This window comes from Phodopus roborovskii, unplaced genomic scaffold (assembly GCF_943737965.1).
Source record: "Phodopus roborovskii unplaced genomic scaffold, PHOROB, whole genome shotgun sequence".
Classification (NCBI taxonomy): Eukaryota; Metazoa; Chordata; class Mammalia; order Rodentia; family Cricetidae; genus Phodopus; species Phodopus roborovskii.
Window position 1 is genome coordinate 31677134 of NW_026126469.1, and position 18900 is coordinate 31696033.

Consider the following 18900-nt stretch of genomic DNA (forward strand, 5'->3'; position numbering starts at 1 on the left):
GTAGGGGGTAATGGACGGAGGAGGGAGGTATGTGAATGACTCACAGATCTGCAGAGAGTAGAGCAGACCGGAAGGGGCTGGGAACAGTGAGATCTGGTCACTGGAACTCTTGGGAAAGGGGAAAATGAGACCTGTCACGTTTCCTTTGCTCAGAAGGAACAGATAGCATCCAGCTTGGAGAGAGGTGGAGCAATGATGGTGACTGCACATAGCTCACAGGAGCCTGGACTAGCTGTGTCAGGAGGCATGGGGTGTGTGGTGAAGGGGCTGCTGTTTAGATATGTCGGAACCGACATCTTTTTTTTTTAATGTGACGTATTCATATCTTTCATGTTTTTCTCTTGATGGTCAGATCTTTGTCTCAAATGGAGAGTCCTGCCTTTCCTTTCTAATTACGAGGAAGAATTCCCCGACATGTGGATTTGTGCTAATAACCCCAACAACATGGGAAACAGGTAGTGTTGATCAGTTTTGGAGCAATTCATTATCCTAATTCCTAATATCTGTCTTATAAACCTTGAACATGTTAGTTGTAGAGAGATTTTAGCTTAGAAGTGGTTTCTCTTTAAACCCTTCTTTAGCTCCTTGCTACCTCTGAGAATATTATTTTGTTGGTATATTTTTCCATTTTAAAAAAGAGACCTGCTGTAACAAAGCACAGGTCCTAGGGTGTGTGCAGCTCCACCCTTCCCTGGCAGGAAGCCTTGGCCTCCTGAGCCACACCTTCCGATGCTTGTTCACAGGGCATACAAGTTGATCTTACTGGAGTGTTTTTGAGAGGGTATATCCACGGGCACTAAACTCTGAGACATGGTTTTTTTTTTTTTTCTATTTTAGTCATGTATATTGATTCATCACTTTCTATGCTGGAGGAAGAAATTCAGACTAAACCGGAAAAAAGGGCTGATTAAATATTGATGGCTGTCAATGTTCTTACAAACCCTTTTAGACTAATAGTCTGTCCCTAGGGAAAGGCGTTAGTATTCCTTTTTAACAGAGGCACCCTTACCCCTGCATTTCTGTACCGTCTCCTCTAAGACCTTAGGGCCGGTGGGTAAGTGGTCCACTATCGCTAATGACACAAGGGTCATAATTATTGAAACATTTTTATTCAACTCTGAAAACAAAAGGGGCTTGGGAAGCTATCCTTCACAGCTTTCTTTTCTTCCAATTTCCCAGCGACCCTGAACTGTCATTCATGCTCTTGTCCCCTTCCCTTAGCAACTAGTGATGCCTCACAGAGCATTTTGGAATCATCTTCAAGACTACATTAATTTTGTCCCTTTTACCCATCCAAATAATAACACTTGCAAGGGGAGGCAAGACAAATTTAGTTGTGTTGACAGAAAACTGATGGACCTTGAAATCCAAACTCCAGAAAGTGCTTCTATGTATAGTTTCCTGAAGCCCCTAAACCTTTAAACACATTGACACAATATTGACCATGTGTATTTCATTGCCACTGAAAAGATTTTAGTAAAAGTATGCATAAAACAGCAGCAGGAGGCTTAGCAAGATGTAAAAGCATCTGAGAGCAGGCACTTCCTGCACGAAGAAGTCAGGGTCAGTGGTGTAGAGAGGATGATTCCTGGCAGAGACGGGAGATCTGCCCTGTGGTTTCACTGAGTCCTCAGATTTAGCATTGTAGCCTGGACCTGCCTTCCTGAAGGATGGGCCTTGAAATATGCCCTGGTCTATATGCACTAAGTTTAGAGAGAAGCATATAAATAAATTCATATAAACAAAAATGATGTGATTGCATGTTATGGCATGTTCTGTGAGCACATGAACAGAGTCATGAGATGAGACATGTCAGGGATTTCAAGTTCAAGCTGAGCCTGAAGCCAAGAGTCGGACACAGAAGTGTCCTATACATCCCAGGGAACCCAGTCCACCTCTATGCATTTCATAATTAAAACCATCTTATACATGGTAGTATTCAAGATTAGCAGCCCGGGCAAGGTAAAATGGAGCCAGTCTTGTTGAGACTGCTGAAGTATTGCTTGTTTTCCAGTTTGAGCACAGAGGGAAACTACCTTTTTGTCACAATCCTTGAGAAATAGCTAGTAGCACACTCCCATTATATTCATGATATGCATTCATCTGTATTGAATGCAGGAATCAATGAACACCAGCAGGGTAAAAATGATGCCTGTTATTTGACTGAACCAGAAACCCCTGAATTTTGGGAAGGATGCAAAATACACAGAGGTTGTATTGTGCGTTAAAATTTATGACCAAAAAAAAAAAATCTCTGAAAAGAGACAGTTGAATGCACTTCATTTTAACAAAATACTTAGGTTTCTTTGTTCTGAATAAAAACTTAACATGGCCGTAGGTTCTTTTCTTAATGCAGTAGAGCACTGTGTTGGTTCTGCCCCACAGATGTCTTCAGATTCATATTGTCAGTAGCTATATATACAGGAGTCATCTTTGGGATTTGTTTATGCAGCACCTTTCTTTGAAAATAACAATAATAGCAAACACCACATGAAGGTAGAATTAAGTGTTTTTTTTTTTCACAGCAGTGCTTGAATTTGATGGTAGTTCTTCACACTCTCTCTGTTGGTAGAGGGCAAGAAAAATACATGCTCACAGCCTGGAAAAACAGAGCTGGTGGTTTCCATCTGCTTTGTATTTTCTTCCCGGTTTCCAGTGGCAGGAGGCCCTCCCTGTTGCCAGCCTCTTCTCTCTCCTCTTTTAGCGACGGGATGCAGCCCTCCTCTACTTCTTCCTATTGGTAACAGAAAATTCCTTAACCTAGAAGAGGCCCTAATAATTGACATCTGTATTTCATACTACTGATTTGAATTTTCTGTGTGTAAGAGGAAATGTAACATTTTAGAGAAGTAAACCATCTTTTATAGTCAGCATATACCTTCTTCACACTTCCTTCTGATACTGATCTGTGGCTTGTTGATTATGTAGCTGTAACCAGCCAGAACACCTGCCTTCTATCCCACTGGGCACCATGAACCGAAGACCACCATCAAAAGATGAGAAAGAGAAGCAGCTTGAAGAGTCAGTGCAAAGGTACCAGAACAGGCTGGCGGAAGCACAGCCACAGGTGAGCTCTTACTTGGCCTTCCAAATTTAGCAATTGCTCTTGAGCTGCTGCTACCCTACATGCAAATGGACTAATACAGTTTTCTCAAGTAAAATGTACACAGCCTTTTTACATTTCTCTTTTGCTACATTTGCATCTGAAAATTCTTTTAAAGGTAATTGGGGAGGAAGGGAAGTTCCAGAAAAGTATCTACCTGTGTACTAAGGCCATCTATCTACACAGGATGTATGGGGAACCGGGCATTTGTTTCTCCTCTACAGTTGTATGCTTCGGTAAGGTCAGGTGTTCAAGACAGGGAACCAGGTGCACAACTTCAAAGATTGGGCTACACTCCTTCCCCATCCCCTGTACCACCAGGCTTCTTTTCTGGAAGTGGACATTTTTGGCAAAGAATGTTTTTAGACAATCCCTGGCCAATTAATCTAGAATGTCAAAGGCATTTTTTTGATTGTTAAGAGAACTCAGTAAGAATAAACGTGATTATGGATGAATGGGTAATGATGGGAATTTTAGTGAAAGAAATGTGATATACAAAAAATTCCTATGCTCTTTATAAGCATATATCATCTGTCCAAAGTAAGGGGATTTTCATGACATATCTGTAATACACATGATGTTCTTTGATCATTTCCTTCCTCCTACTTTTTCTCCTTCTCCTTTCTTCTTTTACACTTTTACACTTCAATTTTCCACTTTGATTTGTTTGCTTGTGTGCGTGCACGTGTGTGTGTGTGTGTGTGTGTGTGTGTGTGTGTACAGGCTCATGGGAGGTCAGAGGACAACCTTGAGTGCCAGTGTTCACCTTCTATATTGTTTGAGGCAGGGTCTCTCTGTCATTCAAAGCTGCATTTGCCAAGCTAGCTGCCTGAGCACCTCTGGAGGTCTCCCATTCTTACTTCCCATATCATATAGGAACATTAGGATTGGAGATGTATACCACTGTGCCTTGAGTGTTCGCACTCACCCACTGAGCCATCCCCCAACCCTTATTTTCTTAACATAGAGTTACATCTCTGATTATAGATCCAGTTTAGCATTTTAAACAGTATGCAGCTCATTTGCTGAAGTAGCATTTGAGAAAGTCAACAGTAAATGTTCGAAATTATTGATTCATCTGTGGATGCCAGCAAACAAACAAACAAACAAACAAACAAAAAAAGGAAAAGACTCATTAGAATGGAAAATACAGTGATGGGCTAGGATATAATCCAACATTCCATTAGTTTTGTTTTCTTAAAGTGTGCATTTTTCTCTGCTTAGCTGCCCGCTTTGCTAGGGATGTGCAGTGCAGATCAGACACCACTGAGGTGGCCACACACCCGGCCCTTCCACCCATAGCTTGGCATTTTGGTCAGTTTGGGAACGATATTGAGGATTACTTGGAAAACACACCCTGAAGCATTCCCCAGTGCTAAAACACAACTCACTGTTGTGTTTAATTTATAAAGCCTCTATCTTGGGTGTGATAAAAGAAACCAGAAATGAAGGCATCAGAGCCTGTGGTTATTTTAACTAACAGGAAATAGATAAATACACATGTTTCTGTTCTAAAATACCTCTTAAAAATCATCTCTGTTTCACTTCTTGAAGCTTTGGAAAGACATTCAACACATTGGAGTTGATTTTACATTTTGGCCATCTTGGATTTACTGTTTTCCTTTCCTCTTGGTCACTATTGACAATTGGATATCAATAGTGCCATTCACAAAGCCTTATTTGGCTTATTGTTTGTTTAAAGTTGGGTTGTGTTATTTATCATTGAGGTGGAGATTTTTATGGAAGCTGATGAAGTCAACAGGTGGGAACTATCCACTCTGCTTATTCTCTCTTGATAGATTTTTCCCCACATGCAAATTTAAGTCAGGATTATAGATCCAGCTCATTGAGATTCTAACAGCAATTTAGCACCACGTAGGAGGAAATCTTGTTCAAAGAATCTAAGAATCTTCACTGTCTTTTTCCTTTACCGAAAGGAAAGTTTCCATAAAAGTCTGTGTGGGGAAACAGCCCTAGAATCATAATGTACTTTCAAGTATTAAGTGCCCATCAATGACCCAATTCCAGGCAGCAGGTTAATTTTGAGTGGTCATTGAGTTTTGGCTGCTTGCTTTTGGGGATGTCTCAGGCTAGACCATGTAGGAAGTTCAGAGTAACTGGACTATTAGAATGTAAGGGTCCTGGAGGCAGGGAATGTTTCAGCTGTGCCTATTATGACTCAGTATTACATAAATCAGTGCCTGGTGGGCACTGAGCACTCAACAGGTCATTGTTGCAACAGAAAATAAATCACATCTTCAGTTACCAAACTGTCTCTTTGTGGGCCAAATCTAATGAGGACATATCAATTACCAACTATAGCAAGACAGAGTTAGTTCAACAGTGCCTGATCACATCTGGAATGGTGTGGCAGCTACTCTAAAGAGACCCCGAGAAACCAGAAAGAGCATGTGAGGCAAGAATGGTATAAATGAGGATTTGGCCAATAGCCTTGCTCTGATCCTTCTGGGGAAACTTACATATTTAAAAAGCAAACTTGGTTTTTGTGTGGTGTAGTTATTTTTTCAAAATAGCAAAAATCTCTGTAAAACATGGAAATTACTGAATAGAAGAATTTTGAAAGATCATCTCACTTCTTCATCTATAAAAATAATCCATGAAAGTAATACGGATATTCAGTAACTCATTTGGTGTTATCTACCTAGGGCCAGAAGCAAGGCTGAAAGTCATGCTGCAGATGGTGTGAAGTTGACTTCTTGATTGATCTTAGAACAATGGTTCTCAACCTGTGGGTTGCTGGCCACTTGGGGCATTAGATACCAGATATCATGCATATCAGATATTTGCATTACGATTCCTAACAGTAGCAAAATTATAATTATAAAGTAACAATGAAAATAATTTTATCGTTGGGGTCCCCGCACCATGAGGGACTATATTAAAGAGTTTCGGTGTTAGGAAGGTTGAGAACCACAGCCTTAGAGTAACTGCCTTTCGCATAGAATGTTTCAAAGATGTGCAGATAGGGAGGTCAGAGAAGCAGCATTGGCTCTACTCAGTATCAAAATAAACTGCATTCTGGTGCGGGCTAAGTGCTACTAGAGAATCAAGCATAGGCTAATTTGCTACCATGATTCAGCGAGTTTTGTGGCTAGCACTCATTTATTTGTCTGTTCTCTCGGAGTCAGGCTGTCATAAAGAAGAAACTGTGTAATTATGCTTGCCCACCTCATTGCTCTTCCCACTGGCCTCTCACTAGCACTGATCACCTGTCCACTGAGCAGACCTGAGGAGCAAGTGTAGCCACTGCTTGCTCCTGCTCACTTAGCTCTTAACCTCTGCATTTTGGCATCAATGGTAGCTGGCAGTGTGATGTGGAAAACGAAGACGGTAACTAAGTATCTTGGTTAATTATCTGTTGCGGTGATAAAATACCATGACCAAAAGTAATTTAAGGAAGAAAGGTATATTTTGGTTCAGGGTTCAAGGATATAGTCCATCATATCAGGGGAGTCCAGGCCCTCCATGATCCATTCATCTTTGCATTGTGTCCTGTTGTGGTTTCCTGTGGTAGTCTCCCTTTGCTGGAAGGAGAGGCTTCTGATGAGGGCTGGTAGCTACACTTCTAGATAGATATATCAGGATACAACTTAGGAAGTGGTAAGGACTTAGGTTGGTCTAGCAAGATTCTTTTCTAAGGTTCATGACCTCACTAGCCATGGTAAGATGGCTGGGTTTCCAGGATCAGGGATGATTCCTTTCTTCAGAATGGGTCTTAAATACACTTAGACAGCTGATGGCCACCACCAACATGTACACACCTCACTTACTGCACATTTAGGGAATCCTTGCCATGCTGTCATTCTTGTGGCTCATGATTGTTGCAACAGGGTAAGACTAGTCAGTGCTTTCCTTCCGTGGCAGCTGGTAAAGTATCTTCAAGTAGGAAGCCAGATGACAAGAAGGAGGTTTTCAGGATTGATTTAGATTCATCTGGAATCATCCAAGCCAGAGGCTCACTTTATCTTTGCAAATCCATCACCAGAAGCTTGTCTCATAGGGGTAATTGCCGATCCTGTCAAGTTGACAGTCAACACTAAGCACCATACTAGATCCAAGATCATTCTGGATCTCAAGTTCTGTGTTTCTAGGTTTTATATACCCTACAATCAGGAGAGTAGAATGTTACTACTGCCCCTCTTCAACCCCCACTGCTTTGGTTCCTCTCCCACCCTATACACACCCTACCCAGGTGCGGGTGACAGCTCCCGCACAGGCCACCCACACTTATGAGAGTACCCAAAGTCAATCAGAGGCATCCTAATGGCTCTCCTTGTCCTCTAGTGTGAAAGGCATAGTAGCTCATAGCAAAGCTGCATCCCCACATGGTTATGCATACTTCCCATAACATTGCAGCTACTGAGATGCATCATAACAAAGGAAGAGTGTGAAGTTCAAGGCAAATAATTAAGTCATGTATCTTCAAATGGTGACATCAGGATTTTTCTGCCTAGTTTTTGCACCAGGTTTGCTCACGGGGAAAAAAAACTATGGAAGAAAAGGATGCCTAAACATTTACAGAACAACAGAGTGATATGTTACAAATCATATTTGGTGAAAGAAACTCTGAAGTTCAGTAAAGCTGAAAAGAAAGGCCAACTCAAGATCTGTCATCCTTGATGGTACATTTTTATGGAATAAATAAATCATGTAATTGATAATCAGTGTCGACCAGCCAAAACCCTGGTTATAAATTGTGTGGCTGGAGCAATCATTTGCAATCTTTCTTCTGAAGAGATGAATGAGGAATTTGTACTCAACTCCTGCTTAGGCTTCAGTCTCCCTTTACCCACTTTCTACACTGAGTGACAAGCGCCACCTGCTGGCCAGCAGAAGCATTTTACTAGTTTTATGTCACTTGATTGCTTGGCTGACAAACTAACTGGATAATTGTTTTTCCATTTTTTTTTTTTTTAAATATACTCAGGCAATACTTTTAATACCATTGACCTATGAATCAAATTCTATGAAATTTAGGAGTTTCTAAGCTTCCAGTTATTGCCTCCCTTAGTTTTAACGTACAGCTTAAATTTCTGTATTCCACGGTATAACAAGAATGACTCTGCATGCACATAGATTTAGTTTTAGTTACATTTGATTTAGGCTTTTTGGGGATCACATTAAAATACCCTTGATTCTTAAAAGACGAATCACAGTTTCATGATTTAAACTAACCCACTGTTTAATTTGTCTTTCACTTAGGAAACTTATCACTTAATTTTATTTTATGTTTGTGTGGGGGGTTTGCCTACATGTATATCTGCATAACGTGCATTGGGTCCTCCTGGAGGCCTGAAGAGGTCATTGGATCCTCTGGAGCTGGAGTTACAGATGTTTGCGAGCTGCCATGGTAATGCAGTGATGTGGTATTGCCCACGTATCCTCAAGGCTTTGTGACCGATGACAGTAATTTTAAGTCCACAGTCCAGGCTCTCTGTTGTCCAACACAACTTCCTTCCTGATATCTGTTTCTCCTACTTTGTCTGATTCTGCATTTTTCACATGCTCCTCATGTCCACACTGCACTGAGAGCTTTGTGCCTATCACTCTCCTTTGTATTGGCCTCTACCTTTTCTCTAGCCTCTTGTGATCTCAGACTGATGCCAAATCCTGTGTGAAATCTTTGTCCACTCCTGCCCTGTAAAAGCACCCATTTTTACTTCTGTCTCCTTATCCTTGGCATGTCTTTCTTACAGCACACTTTCACCTTCTTCCTGCCATTACAGATGCTTACCTATCAGTTATGTCTCCTTCATTGTGTTACAAGCTTAGTAAAAGAAAGGCCTCATCTCATGTACTCTTGTCCACATTCTCAGCAACACCTAGGACCGGATCTTTTGAGTGATTGGTAGTTACCAAATGATGTGGAGGACAGAATGAATAATTTGATATGTTCATTTGATAAGACCGAGTGCTCCTACACAGGTGAAACTTTGCAGCTTCTGCATCACCTACTACCAGAGACCCACGTTTTCTTACCCTTGGCCAAAGTAGAGTGATGTATACTGAAGTAAAGTGTTCACATCTGGATTCCATTTGTCTTTTTTATAGTCTTCCCACCAAATGGACAGTACTGCTGGAATTTCATGCCTCCTGAAAAGGAAAGGCAGTAATATCTTCCTGTCATTTCAAAGAGCTCATATGAACATATACAAAAAAAATTGAACTTAAATAACCTGGCAGTTCCTGTGTTGGTTGTTGTCGCTGTAAATGTTGAGCAAAGGCTGCTTGCAGGATTTTTAGGTGTGTTTTTGAAGTTAGAATAAAATATCTGAGTAGAACTTTGTAATGGAGAATAGGAACACATTTTCCCATCTGGAATTTAATCTTTTTTAATGTGCCATTATTGTGTAGGATGCTGATTTCAGATCTGTGTTGCTGCGGTGACAGATGCCTTAGAAAGTGTGCTGATTTATCACGAGTACTTTCGAACCTCCTTCCATAAACATCCCTGTTGTAAAATTTATGGCACCTAAAGACCCTTGTCTTGCAAGAGGCTATTCTACTTATTGTAGTCGAAATATTACTCAGGTTACAAAGATCCCATTTCTCTTTGGTGTTGCATTACTTTTCCAGGGTGGAAAATAAATGAAACTTTCACATTTGTAGGCCCCGAGTTGATGCATAATAATGAGAAGTTAGAAGAATTGCTTCGTCTAGAAGCCCTCTGAAGAAAGGCACAGTGGGCTACCTTTGTGTTGGCAGTTTTTACTCCCTTGCCTATGGTGCACAATAGATTGGCATCGGAAAATGATCCTCTCTCCTCAACTGGAGTTGACCTGGTCAAATTATCTTTTTTTTTTTTTTTTTTTTTTTTTTTAAGATTTTTCATTCAGATAATTTTTTATGATAATTTTTATTTAAATTTGAAACAATCATCTCTAATGACATCTGGTGCCCTCTTCTGGCATGGAGGCATACATGCAGGCAGAACCCTGTATACATAATAAATAAATCTTTTTAAAAAAAATATCTGATGATATGACAGACTTTGAAGATTCCCCATGGAAGGCCTCACCCTTCCTGGGGAGCAGAAAGGGGATGGGATGGGGAGGTGGGGGGACAGGGGATGAGGGGAGGGTGAGGGAACTGGGATTGACATGTAAAACAAGCTTGTTTCAAATTTAACTGCTCTTCCAGAGGTGATGTGCTTGCTGGGAATTGAACTCAGGACCTCTGGAAGAGCAGTCAGTGCTCTTAACCACTGAGCTATATCTCCAGCCCCTCAAAAAAAAATTTTTTTTTTAAAGAAGCAGTTGTTAAATCTTCTGTCAGAACAGCAGTTTGTGTTTGCTTAACATGCCTAAAGAGGATCAGTAGCTAGAGAAAAATTAGCAGTCTAGAGTGACGGCATGTGGTTCACGCCCAACTTCTGGATTCGTAAATTACCCAACTTTTTTCCAGGAGGTTGGGATTAAGGCCCACAACCTATTGTCTGCTACCAGAAGAGACCGAATAATGATTTGAAGGCCAAGATGACTTTAAACCCAGAGGGGAATATGTCCCTTTTTGGAGGGCGGAAATAGTTATAACAGCGGCATGTAGGCATGCATCATTACATCCCTCTCTCTGCATACCATTCATTCCTATCCAACTCAATAAGGATGAGGGACAGGTTCAGGTGTGTGTCCTGAATGGTTCAAAGGGGACAATACTAATTTAGATTCTGATGAATACTTACCTGTTTGTTCTCTGCCTACAAACCCCTCCTTAAGCATCTGAACCCTGTGTACCACCGGTTCTCAATTAGTGTACAGGCTAATCAAGGACTGTCAGCTGCTCCCTGGCATCCTGGATGGGAGTCTGCTCCCTGGCTCAGCTAGGTAAGATGCTGGTATTTGGCCTTCTTTTGAAGCAGGCTTATTCTCGCTTCCCTCTAAGGGAAGCCTGCAGCTCTGGGCGCAGCATCCCTGTACCCTTCTTGGGGAGCTGGGATGCTGTTTCTCATCTTGTTTAGAATTAATCTATCTTTTATGCAGGACCTGAATTTACATTTTGAATTCAGTTCAAGGATCTGGATTTTCTTGCTCAGATGACTTTGAACTTGTTTTTACATGTAGTACTTAATAATCCTTGTTGGATTATTAATCCTTGTTGAACCTTCGACTCCTGTGTTTTCTTGATCTGTGGTCTGTTCCAACTCTATAGCCTCAGGAAAACTCAGACCGGATCCCCCTCTGGTTCTCTTTCTATCCCATGGCTTTACCAGCAGGTGCTTTTTTTTTCTTTTAACCCATTAGCCCATCATCTCTAACCAGTCCCAGCCTCCTACACAGGATGTGCAGAGGGTCAGGAGAGGGGCTACTGGCACCCCACTATAAGGATAGAGCCACCTCATGTGGAAATATAGAGCTAATGGTGACTTCTGCTTGAAGACTCTGTGGGTTCTAGGCAGATTTGGAAGGTGAAGTGATCACTTGGGCCTTTTTTAGTTATTAAAAGATTTATTTTACAAATATTTTCTCTTTCCTCCAACTCCTCCCATCTCCCTGCCTACCCATTCATGTTCTTTCTCTCTAAAAAGAAAAACAAAACAAAATACAAGAAACAAAATGAAACCAGAAGACAACAATAAGAAACAAAACAAAAAATGCACCAAAACAAACAAACATGGGGTCTGGTTTGTGTTTGCTAACTACCCCTGGAGCACGGGACCTGTCCTGGAGTCCATAGTTAATGTACCTAGTGACACTCCATTGGAGAAAGTTGTCTCCCAATGACACACTGCTACACCCAAGGGTCAGTGCCTTCTTCATCTCTCATCAAAGAAGCTTCCACTTCTGCAGAGTTAGAGACTTTGGGGCCCTCACTCATAAATGTGATGTCTTCATCAAACCCCTCCCTCAAGGCTGGGGATGTGGAAGAGGAGGCAGAGGTGATAGGTGAGTGATTCTGAGGAAGCAATGTCATCTAAACACAACAGGGCTGATCCACACAAGAGGCTGTGGCAACACATACACAAGACCCCCTCAGTCGCTTTGTAATAGGGAAAGGAAGCAGCAAGTGAGAATTTTGGCCTGTTTGGAATACAAGTAAATCTCTCTGATGGGAAGCTAAGACCTTAGGAGAGGAGAAAGAAATTAGAAATATATATGAGAAAAACATTCAATTATATTTTGCTACAAAGGCATCCTGCCAAATTCAAGCACACTCTCCAGAGATACCAGAGCTTCGAGAGGGAAATTTCTTCAAATGCTCACTAAGGATCAGTCACAAATGAAATTCTGTGATGTACTGTTTTCTTCTATATCTCAAATTCAGTAAATTTAGTCAGAAAGTCATTGCAGAAACACAAAAATCTTTTCTTTATAGTCTCCCCCACACACCATACCACACACACCATCAACAACATCATCAAAACGTACACCATCAACATATCACACACACACACACACACACCACCATCAACACACCATATACACACATACACCATCAACACATACATCACACATACACACCATCACACACACACACACACACAATCAACACATACATCACACACCACATAAATATATCACACACACCACACTCTGCCCCACACACCATCAACACACACCCAAACACACCCAAACACACACACACACACACACACACACACACACACACACACACACACACAAGGTGGTCTACACTGGGTCCCTATGTTTTCTGCTTCCACAGATAATCCACCCACCTGAGACAGCTTTTGCTGATTGCATTGTGTTTTGCCTGACCCTGAACTTGTAAGAGAAAGGCAATCGTCTTGCTGGTAGAGGTTATGATTACCATTTAAAAACAAGTACCCATATTTGTGAGTTTTCTATCACTCTCTTTTTGAAAACTAAAAAGATGATGAGCATGAAGAGATGCTGTCATTAGGAAACAGCTATTCATTAGGAAACAGAGACAGAATTGGAAATGGATTAACTATGCCAACAGAGTTCAGTTTTACAAAAGTGCAATCAAAGATGGGAAAATGTGTTCTTCAAATTAAAAATGAATATACATAATTTTTAAAGATATTTAAAAATAATAGGGCAACCTGCAAACTGATGCTGAAAGCTGTTGCTGGTTAGTATAAAATGCTCTTTCTAATTAGGATCAAAGGACAAACTTCACTTAGTGCATTTAGCACATGCAGAAGTTTCTAGTGGATCAGTTACATGTCTGTATCTGTTTCTATAGAAGATGCTTCAGAAAGAATGCTGATGTACCCAACTCTATCTTAACTCTTTAGCACATTCCCTCCTCTTTTATCATTTGGCTTTGTTCCTTTCATTCTGTCACATTAGGTTTTACAAGAAATATTCTAGATGGGGATCAGGTAGGTTGAGGAGAAATGGTCAGTGAAATGTACAGAAATCATAAATGTATATAAAATTGATAAAGCTTATACCCACACAATCACACAATGGTTATGCCGGTGTATATGTGGTAAATTCATGGCTGGGAGTGATTTGACAGTGTTTCTGAACTATTTTTAAAATCAGTGAAATTGAAGATGCTTAGCACACAAGAGAGGTGTAGGGTCTGGCAGATGGAGGGAGAAGCCAGGGGACAGAAGGAAGAAAGTGAGGACTAGGATGAGGCTGTAAGTCAGAGTATGAGGAGCTGTGTGTTTTCCCAAGTCAGGGAAGAGCAGTTATGGGCCTTCATATACCCTAATGACCTTAATTTCATCTGCTCTAAACAGGATTTGGGGACATCTGATGACAGTGATGGGCAGACACTTGTTCAAATAGGGACATGTGGTGAGATATTGTTTATGATGTAATAAAGCCACAGCCATAGAGCCAGACAGTGGTGGTGGCCACACCTTTAATCCCAGGACTCAGGAGACAGAGTGGATGGATTTCTGGTAGTTCACTGCCACGCAGAGCTAGAACATTGATCCAGTCTAAAAGAGAAATAGCTCACACAAAGGAGACCTCCGTTCTTGGGATCATATGTCTTTAATCCCAGCACTAGGGAGGTGGAGCAGGAGTGATATGGCTGGGCAGAGAGAGGAATATAAGGAGGAGGAGACAGGAACTCAGGGGGTTCCTGCCTGAGGCTTGGTGGGGAGCATGCAGTCTGCCTTGCACTCTGAGGATTCATGGAGACAGGATCGCCCATTTTAGTATCAGTTAGAGGTGAGAGTTAGTGGCCGGCTGCTTGAACCCCGTATCTGTCTCTGAGTTTTTATTATTGGTGTTACAGGGACAAATGAGAGGACTAACTCTAGGCTGAGAGTCATGTATGCTCTTGTGGTATAAAGTCGATACTCTTAGGGGTCTGAAATTTCTGAGCTGTTGAAATGTTCTGCTTCCCTGTTTTCAGCTGAGAGAATAAACCCTCATTTGGAAAGGGAAATTTAGGAATTCAGAGTTAGTAGTGACCCTTAGGAGAATCATGAATGACCTGAGGGCCCAGGGCTAAGGACCATCAGATGGGGTGGGGCAGAGCACAGCCCAGAGGACAGACTTCCTTGGCAGAATTTGGGAAGGAAGGAGAGTCGATGAGTATGAGAGAGGCGGAGAGAGGAGGTGAAAGTAGTTTTAACTGATAGCCCCAGCATCAGAGATGCCTCTGACACCGTTAGAGCTATGAACTGTAAGGCAGAGTAAAGAATTTCACAGCTCCATATTTTGTAAGGAATGAATTGACTTAGGGCAAAATGCTCAAGTTAAGCCATCCCTGGAATTAGAAAGTAAAACTCGGTGACGAAGATTCAAGGATGAAGTGAGTAGAAGGCCGGTGAGTGGCAACTCCAGATTCCCAAGGCTGTGTCAGCCAGCATCTCTACTGAAAGACCTGATGTAACAGGCAACTTTGTTCAAGCCTGCTGGGTGCAGAAGGGTGGGAGGGAGCATTCACTCCAGCCACTCCTCTCCTCTGTGCTCCCAGTCTTTTGCCTTCTTCGTTCTGTCCCTTGAAGCCAGTACCGTATCTTCTGTTGGCTTCCTGATGGCTTGGAAATGTTCTGTTTGACCATAATTATTAATACTTTTTAAATTCAAAATGCAATGAGAAGTTCTGCTGTGCTTTTCTTGCTTTTCTGTGTCTCTTGTCCCTTTGTAGAAATGGCTCTGAAGGCAAAACGAAAGAGCAGAATTTATAGGACTCAAAGTGTCCATTGACTCACAATTCTTGTTTAGCGATATGGTTAGTAATTCAGGTCCAGTCCCATTACAGTAAAACTGTATAGCAAAGAATAATTATCCTTAAGTTATTCTTTAAAATGTTGTAAACTCAAGTAACGTAATTGAGTCGTATATTATAGCCAGGCTAGACTTGGTCCATTTCGCCTTATCAGGAATCAGTTTCATTATAAAGGGTTGCAAACACTTGCTGGAAATGAACGTACATGGCACCATGGAAAACACCTGCATGGTGAAACGATATCCAGCATGGATGACAGAATCTGTCAAGCTGTGAATTCAGAGTAGACAACCATGGAAAGATATGCAGTGCACTTTAGGGCCATCGGTTTAACCTACAATGGGTAACCGTTTACTGAACATCTGTAACACCTGAAGCATAGTGCTCTGTGCCGCATATAACATAAACAAGTGTGAAGTCCAGTCTTCTGCACTGCATCATTGATGTGTAACTGTAAGACAGTGTGGTACACCATGTAGATAGATGGTGTGGTGGGGGACTTTGGGTATGAATGTGGCTTTAAATACACACCGTTTCCCCCGTTTTTCTGGAGGTCCTATAAGAACAAGGTGCACAGAGGACAAAGATGTAGGCTTCATTTCAGCTAGGAGACATCTTCCAGATATTTCTCAGGGTTGCTTTGAGGAGTCAAGATGAAACAGGAGCTTCAAGGGAAGAAAGAGAAAGCAGTTGGAGACTCCAGCAAGACCAGGACAGAAGGATCAGCATAGATGCAGTTGCAGAGAAGGGCGAAGGTGGGGATGGAAAGGCAGTGGTAGCCATTGTTTCCAGTGGTGAAAAGGCATGTGAGACCCTGCTGGACAAATGCCAGTTCATGAAAGTAAGATACCTGGGATGCTTGCGGAAGAACTTAAGAAGTTACGATTAACTACAAGAAAAGAGGCTTTGCCTGTGAAGAACTTGCTGGAGTCTCACCTTCTACTCTACTTTTCCTATGGAGGCACCCTGGCCAAGAGCAACCTTGGAAAACCTAACTCATGACTATGTATTTTTATAAAATTAACCAATGCAGCACTTTTTATTTTGTAGCTTTAAAACAAGACATACTAAAAAGTAAGAATCCATTATCTGCAGCGTTGTGTGAAGCGAAAAGCAGCGATTGGTTGTTCCTTAGAGACCTGGATTTAGCAGTTGGGATGGGTGCTTTCTGAACTGAGACTTGAAGGATGAGAGGGATTTAGTGGAAAGACAAGACTGACCAGGACCATCCAGGCCAAAGACATAGCTTATGTCATGGTACAGTAATACAAAATGGGGGCCATGTAAGCAGGAGGCACGCTGAGTGCACAAAGGCAAGAGGGTGTCAGAGGAATGGGAAGTGGTCAAGGTAGACATTAGGAGACATCATAAGCCACGTGACTGTGGTGAGTTTGCACTTACTCAATCTGATTTGAAAGTCCATATGCTGGGTCAGACACCAGAGGCTCAGCAATGCCTCCACCTTCAAGGGTAGTGGCTCTCCATCCTGACTGCATATCAGAACCACTTGAAGGCACTAAAATGACACTGCCAGTCCCCACCCCTGAGAGTTAAGTTAGAATTCCATGTGCAAGGATGTGACGCTATTTCCAGGATTCTAACATCAAGTATGCACGTTTTATTAATATGCTTTTCCTCATTCTCCCTTCTCATCTTTACTTGTATTTTAGTTTAATTTTATTTAACGTGTGTATGTATGTGAATGCCATGGCATGTTTTGGCAGTAGAGGACAACTTTGTTTCTCCTTACCTATACATGGGTCCTGGGATCTAACACTGCTCATCAGACTTTCTTGGCAAGCAGTTTTATACACCAAGCCATTTCACCAGTATTATATATTTTATTCCTTATTACACCTATTTGTTTATTTTTGTTGGAAGAAGAATGCCTTAGTGTGGTTGGCTCTCTTCTACTACATGAGTACAGGAGAACTCGGGTCACAGGTCTAGATGACACACCATCACCCATTGAGCCATCTCACCTCTTCTGCATTTTAGTGCCTCTAAAGCAGGTGGTGACTTTGATCTAATGTATTTTGAATTTACTGAAGATTCAAGTGGGGGAACTCACATAGTTTGATCACTAATGGGGAGTAGGGAGGGCTCATGAGCCAGGAATGCTCAGAAACAGCCTCTAACCTGGGTGTCTGTGCCAATCAAGAGAGATCCCAGGAGGAGGTGCTGTGAACATAACAGATTCGGATTTGGAAGGGTGGTCTCGAAAGTACCCGCCCAGGTCTATCTGAATCCCAGGACAGTGAGTCGCAGGCCAGGCAGTCAGACCTACATGGTGGGACCCAGTCTCAGAACAAAGCAACAGCAACAACAAAAACAGTAGCTAAAAGCAACAACCAAAGTATTACTCTCAAAGGAGCTCCCTTTTCATAGAGCACCCCCCTTTTCCATAGCTTTCCTGGGGATGTAGGGTCAGAGGAAACACTGAAGGAAGACCCCAGACTCAAATAGTATGTAAGAACAAGAGCGTTTATCATACCACATGCATGTGGGGTTGTTCTGATGAACCCCGAGAGGTTCATCACAGCTAAGGAGAGTTTCAGGAGCAATTGGGTCATCTCAAATTTAATTGGACTAGCAAGCATCACTTACATTAGTGTATTCCTAATTGGCTGAGGTTTAGTCTTATCATTTTTGGACGCGTCTATATAAGCTTGGGCATGACCCAGAAGGGAGTTACTGAGTTTATCCTTGAGACACTGTGAGACTGACTTAGGCCCTCTGTTTTCTCCCTCAACCCTGAATGTAAGGGCCTTGTAAGTACATGGCCCTGTGTTGGAAAAGACACCTGTGTGTCCTCCTCAGAGAACTGGAACTTAAAACCGGGTATAAAAAGTGGGAAGGTTTAATCCCTTCAGGGATACAGGAAACTTTTGGTTGCTGGGCATAAGGCCATCTCAGGGATGAGAGGCATAGTAAAAGGCACTCTACCCTTTCCAGTTCACTGAATCTCAGCCTAGTGCTCCAGCAAGACAGAAGGATGCCCTGGGACAGGATGCCCCTGAGCTCTGCAGGCAGAGAGCGGGGATCTCCAGAGAGGAAGAGGCAGGAGATGATGGGATTCAGAGGCTGGACATGGACAGGGTTTGATTAAGTGGCACACTTTATCAAGTATCAGATGTCTTTACACTACCTGGATACCATTGTAAGAACACCCTTGCTGCAGGACTGAAGGTTTATGGGTAAGAAATGTGATCTAGACACTTCTTTAGGAATAGAAGAATGCTGAAATTCTGTAATATGCCTACTGAAATTGCTAATTGATATTTTCTTCCCACAGAAGCCTCAGCTTATAACATTGAGTAGAATCCCAGAGTTCAAGTCCTCTGGCCTTTCTTCAGCAGCCAAGGTGAGTAATTAAAATAGGAGCCAGGATCCAGAGAAATGGCTTAGCTGTTGAGAGCACTGGCCGCTCTTCCAGAGGATCCAGGTTCAATTCCCAGCACTCACTTAGCGGTTCATAGTCTTCTGTAACCCCAGTCTTCGGGGATCTGGTACCCTCTTCTGGCCTCTGTTGGAATTGCATGCATGTGATGTACAACAAGCAGGCAAAACATACATGCACATAAAATAAAAACAAAAATTTAAAAAATCAAAAGTTTTTAAATAAATACATAAAGTAGTATCCAGCCACCTGTGTC

General features: G+C 41.9%; 1 protein-coding gene across 1 annotated transcript in view; it reads left to right on the forward strand.

Moving 5' to 3' along the window:
• Window positions 1-18900, forward strand: part of Morc1 (MORC family CW-type zinc finger 1) — a 145210-nt gene that overhangs the window by 91041 nt on the left and 35269 nt on the right. The window contains exons 16-18 of the mRNA XM_051190942.1: window positions 353-455; window positions 2929-3067; window positions 18540-18608. Coding sequence (XP_051046899.1) covers window positions 353-455; window positions 2929-3067; window positions 18540-18608 — 311 coding nt within the window. The remainder of the gene's footprint in view (window positions 1-352; window positions 456-2928; window positions 3068-18539; window positions 18609-18900) is intronic.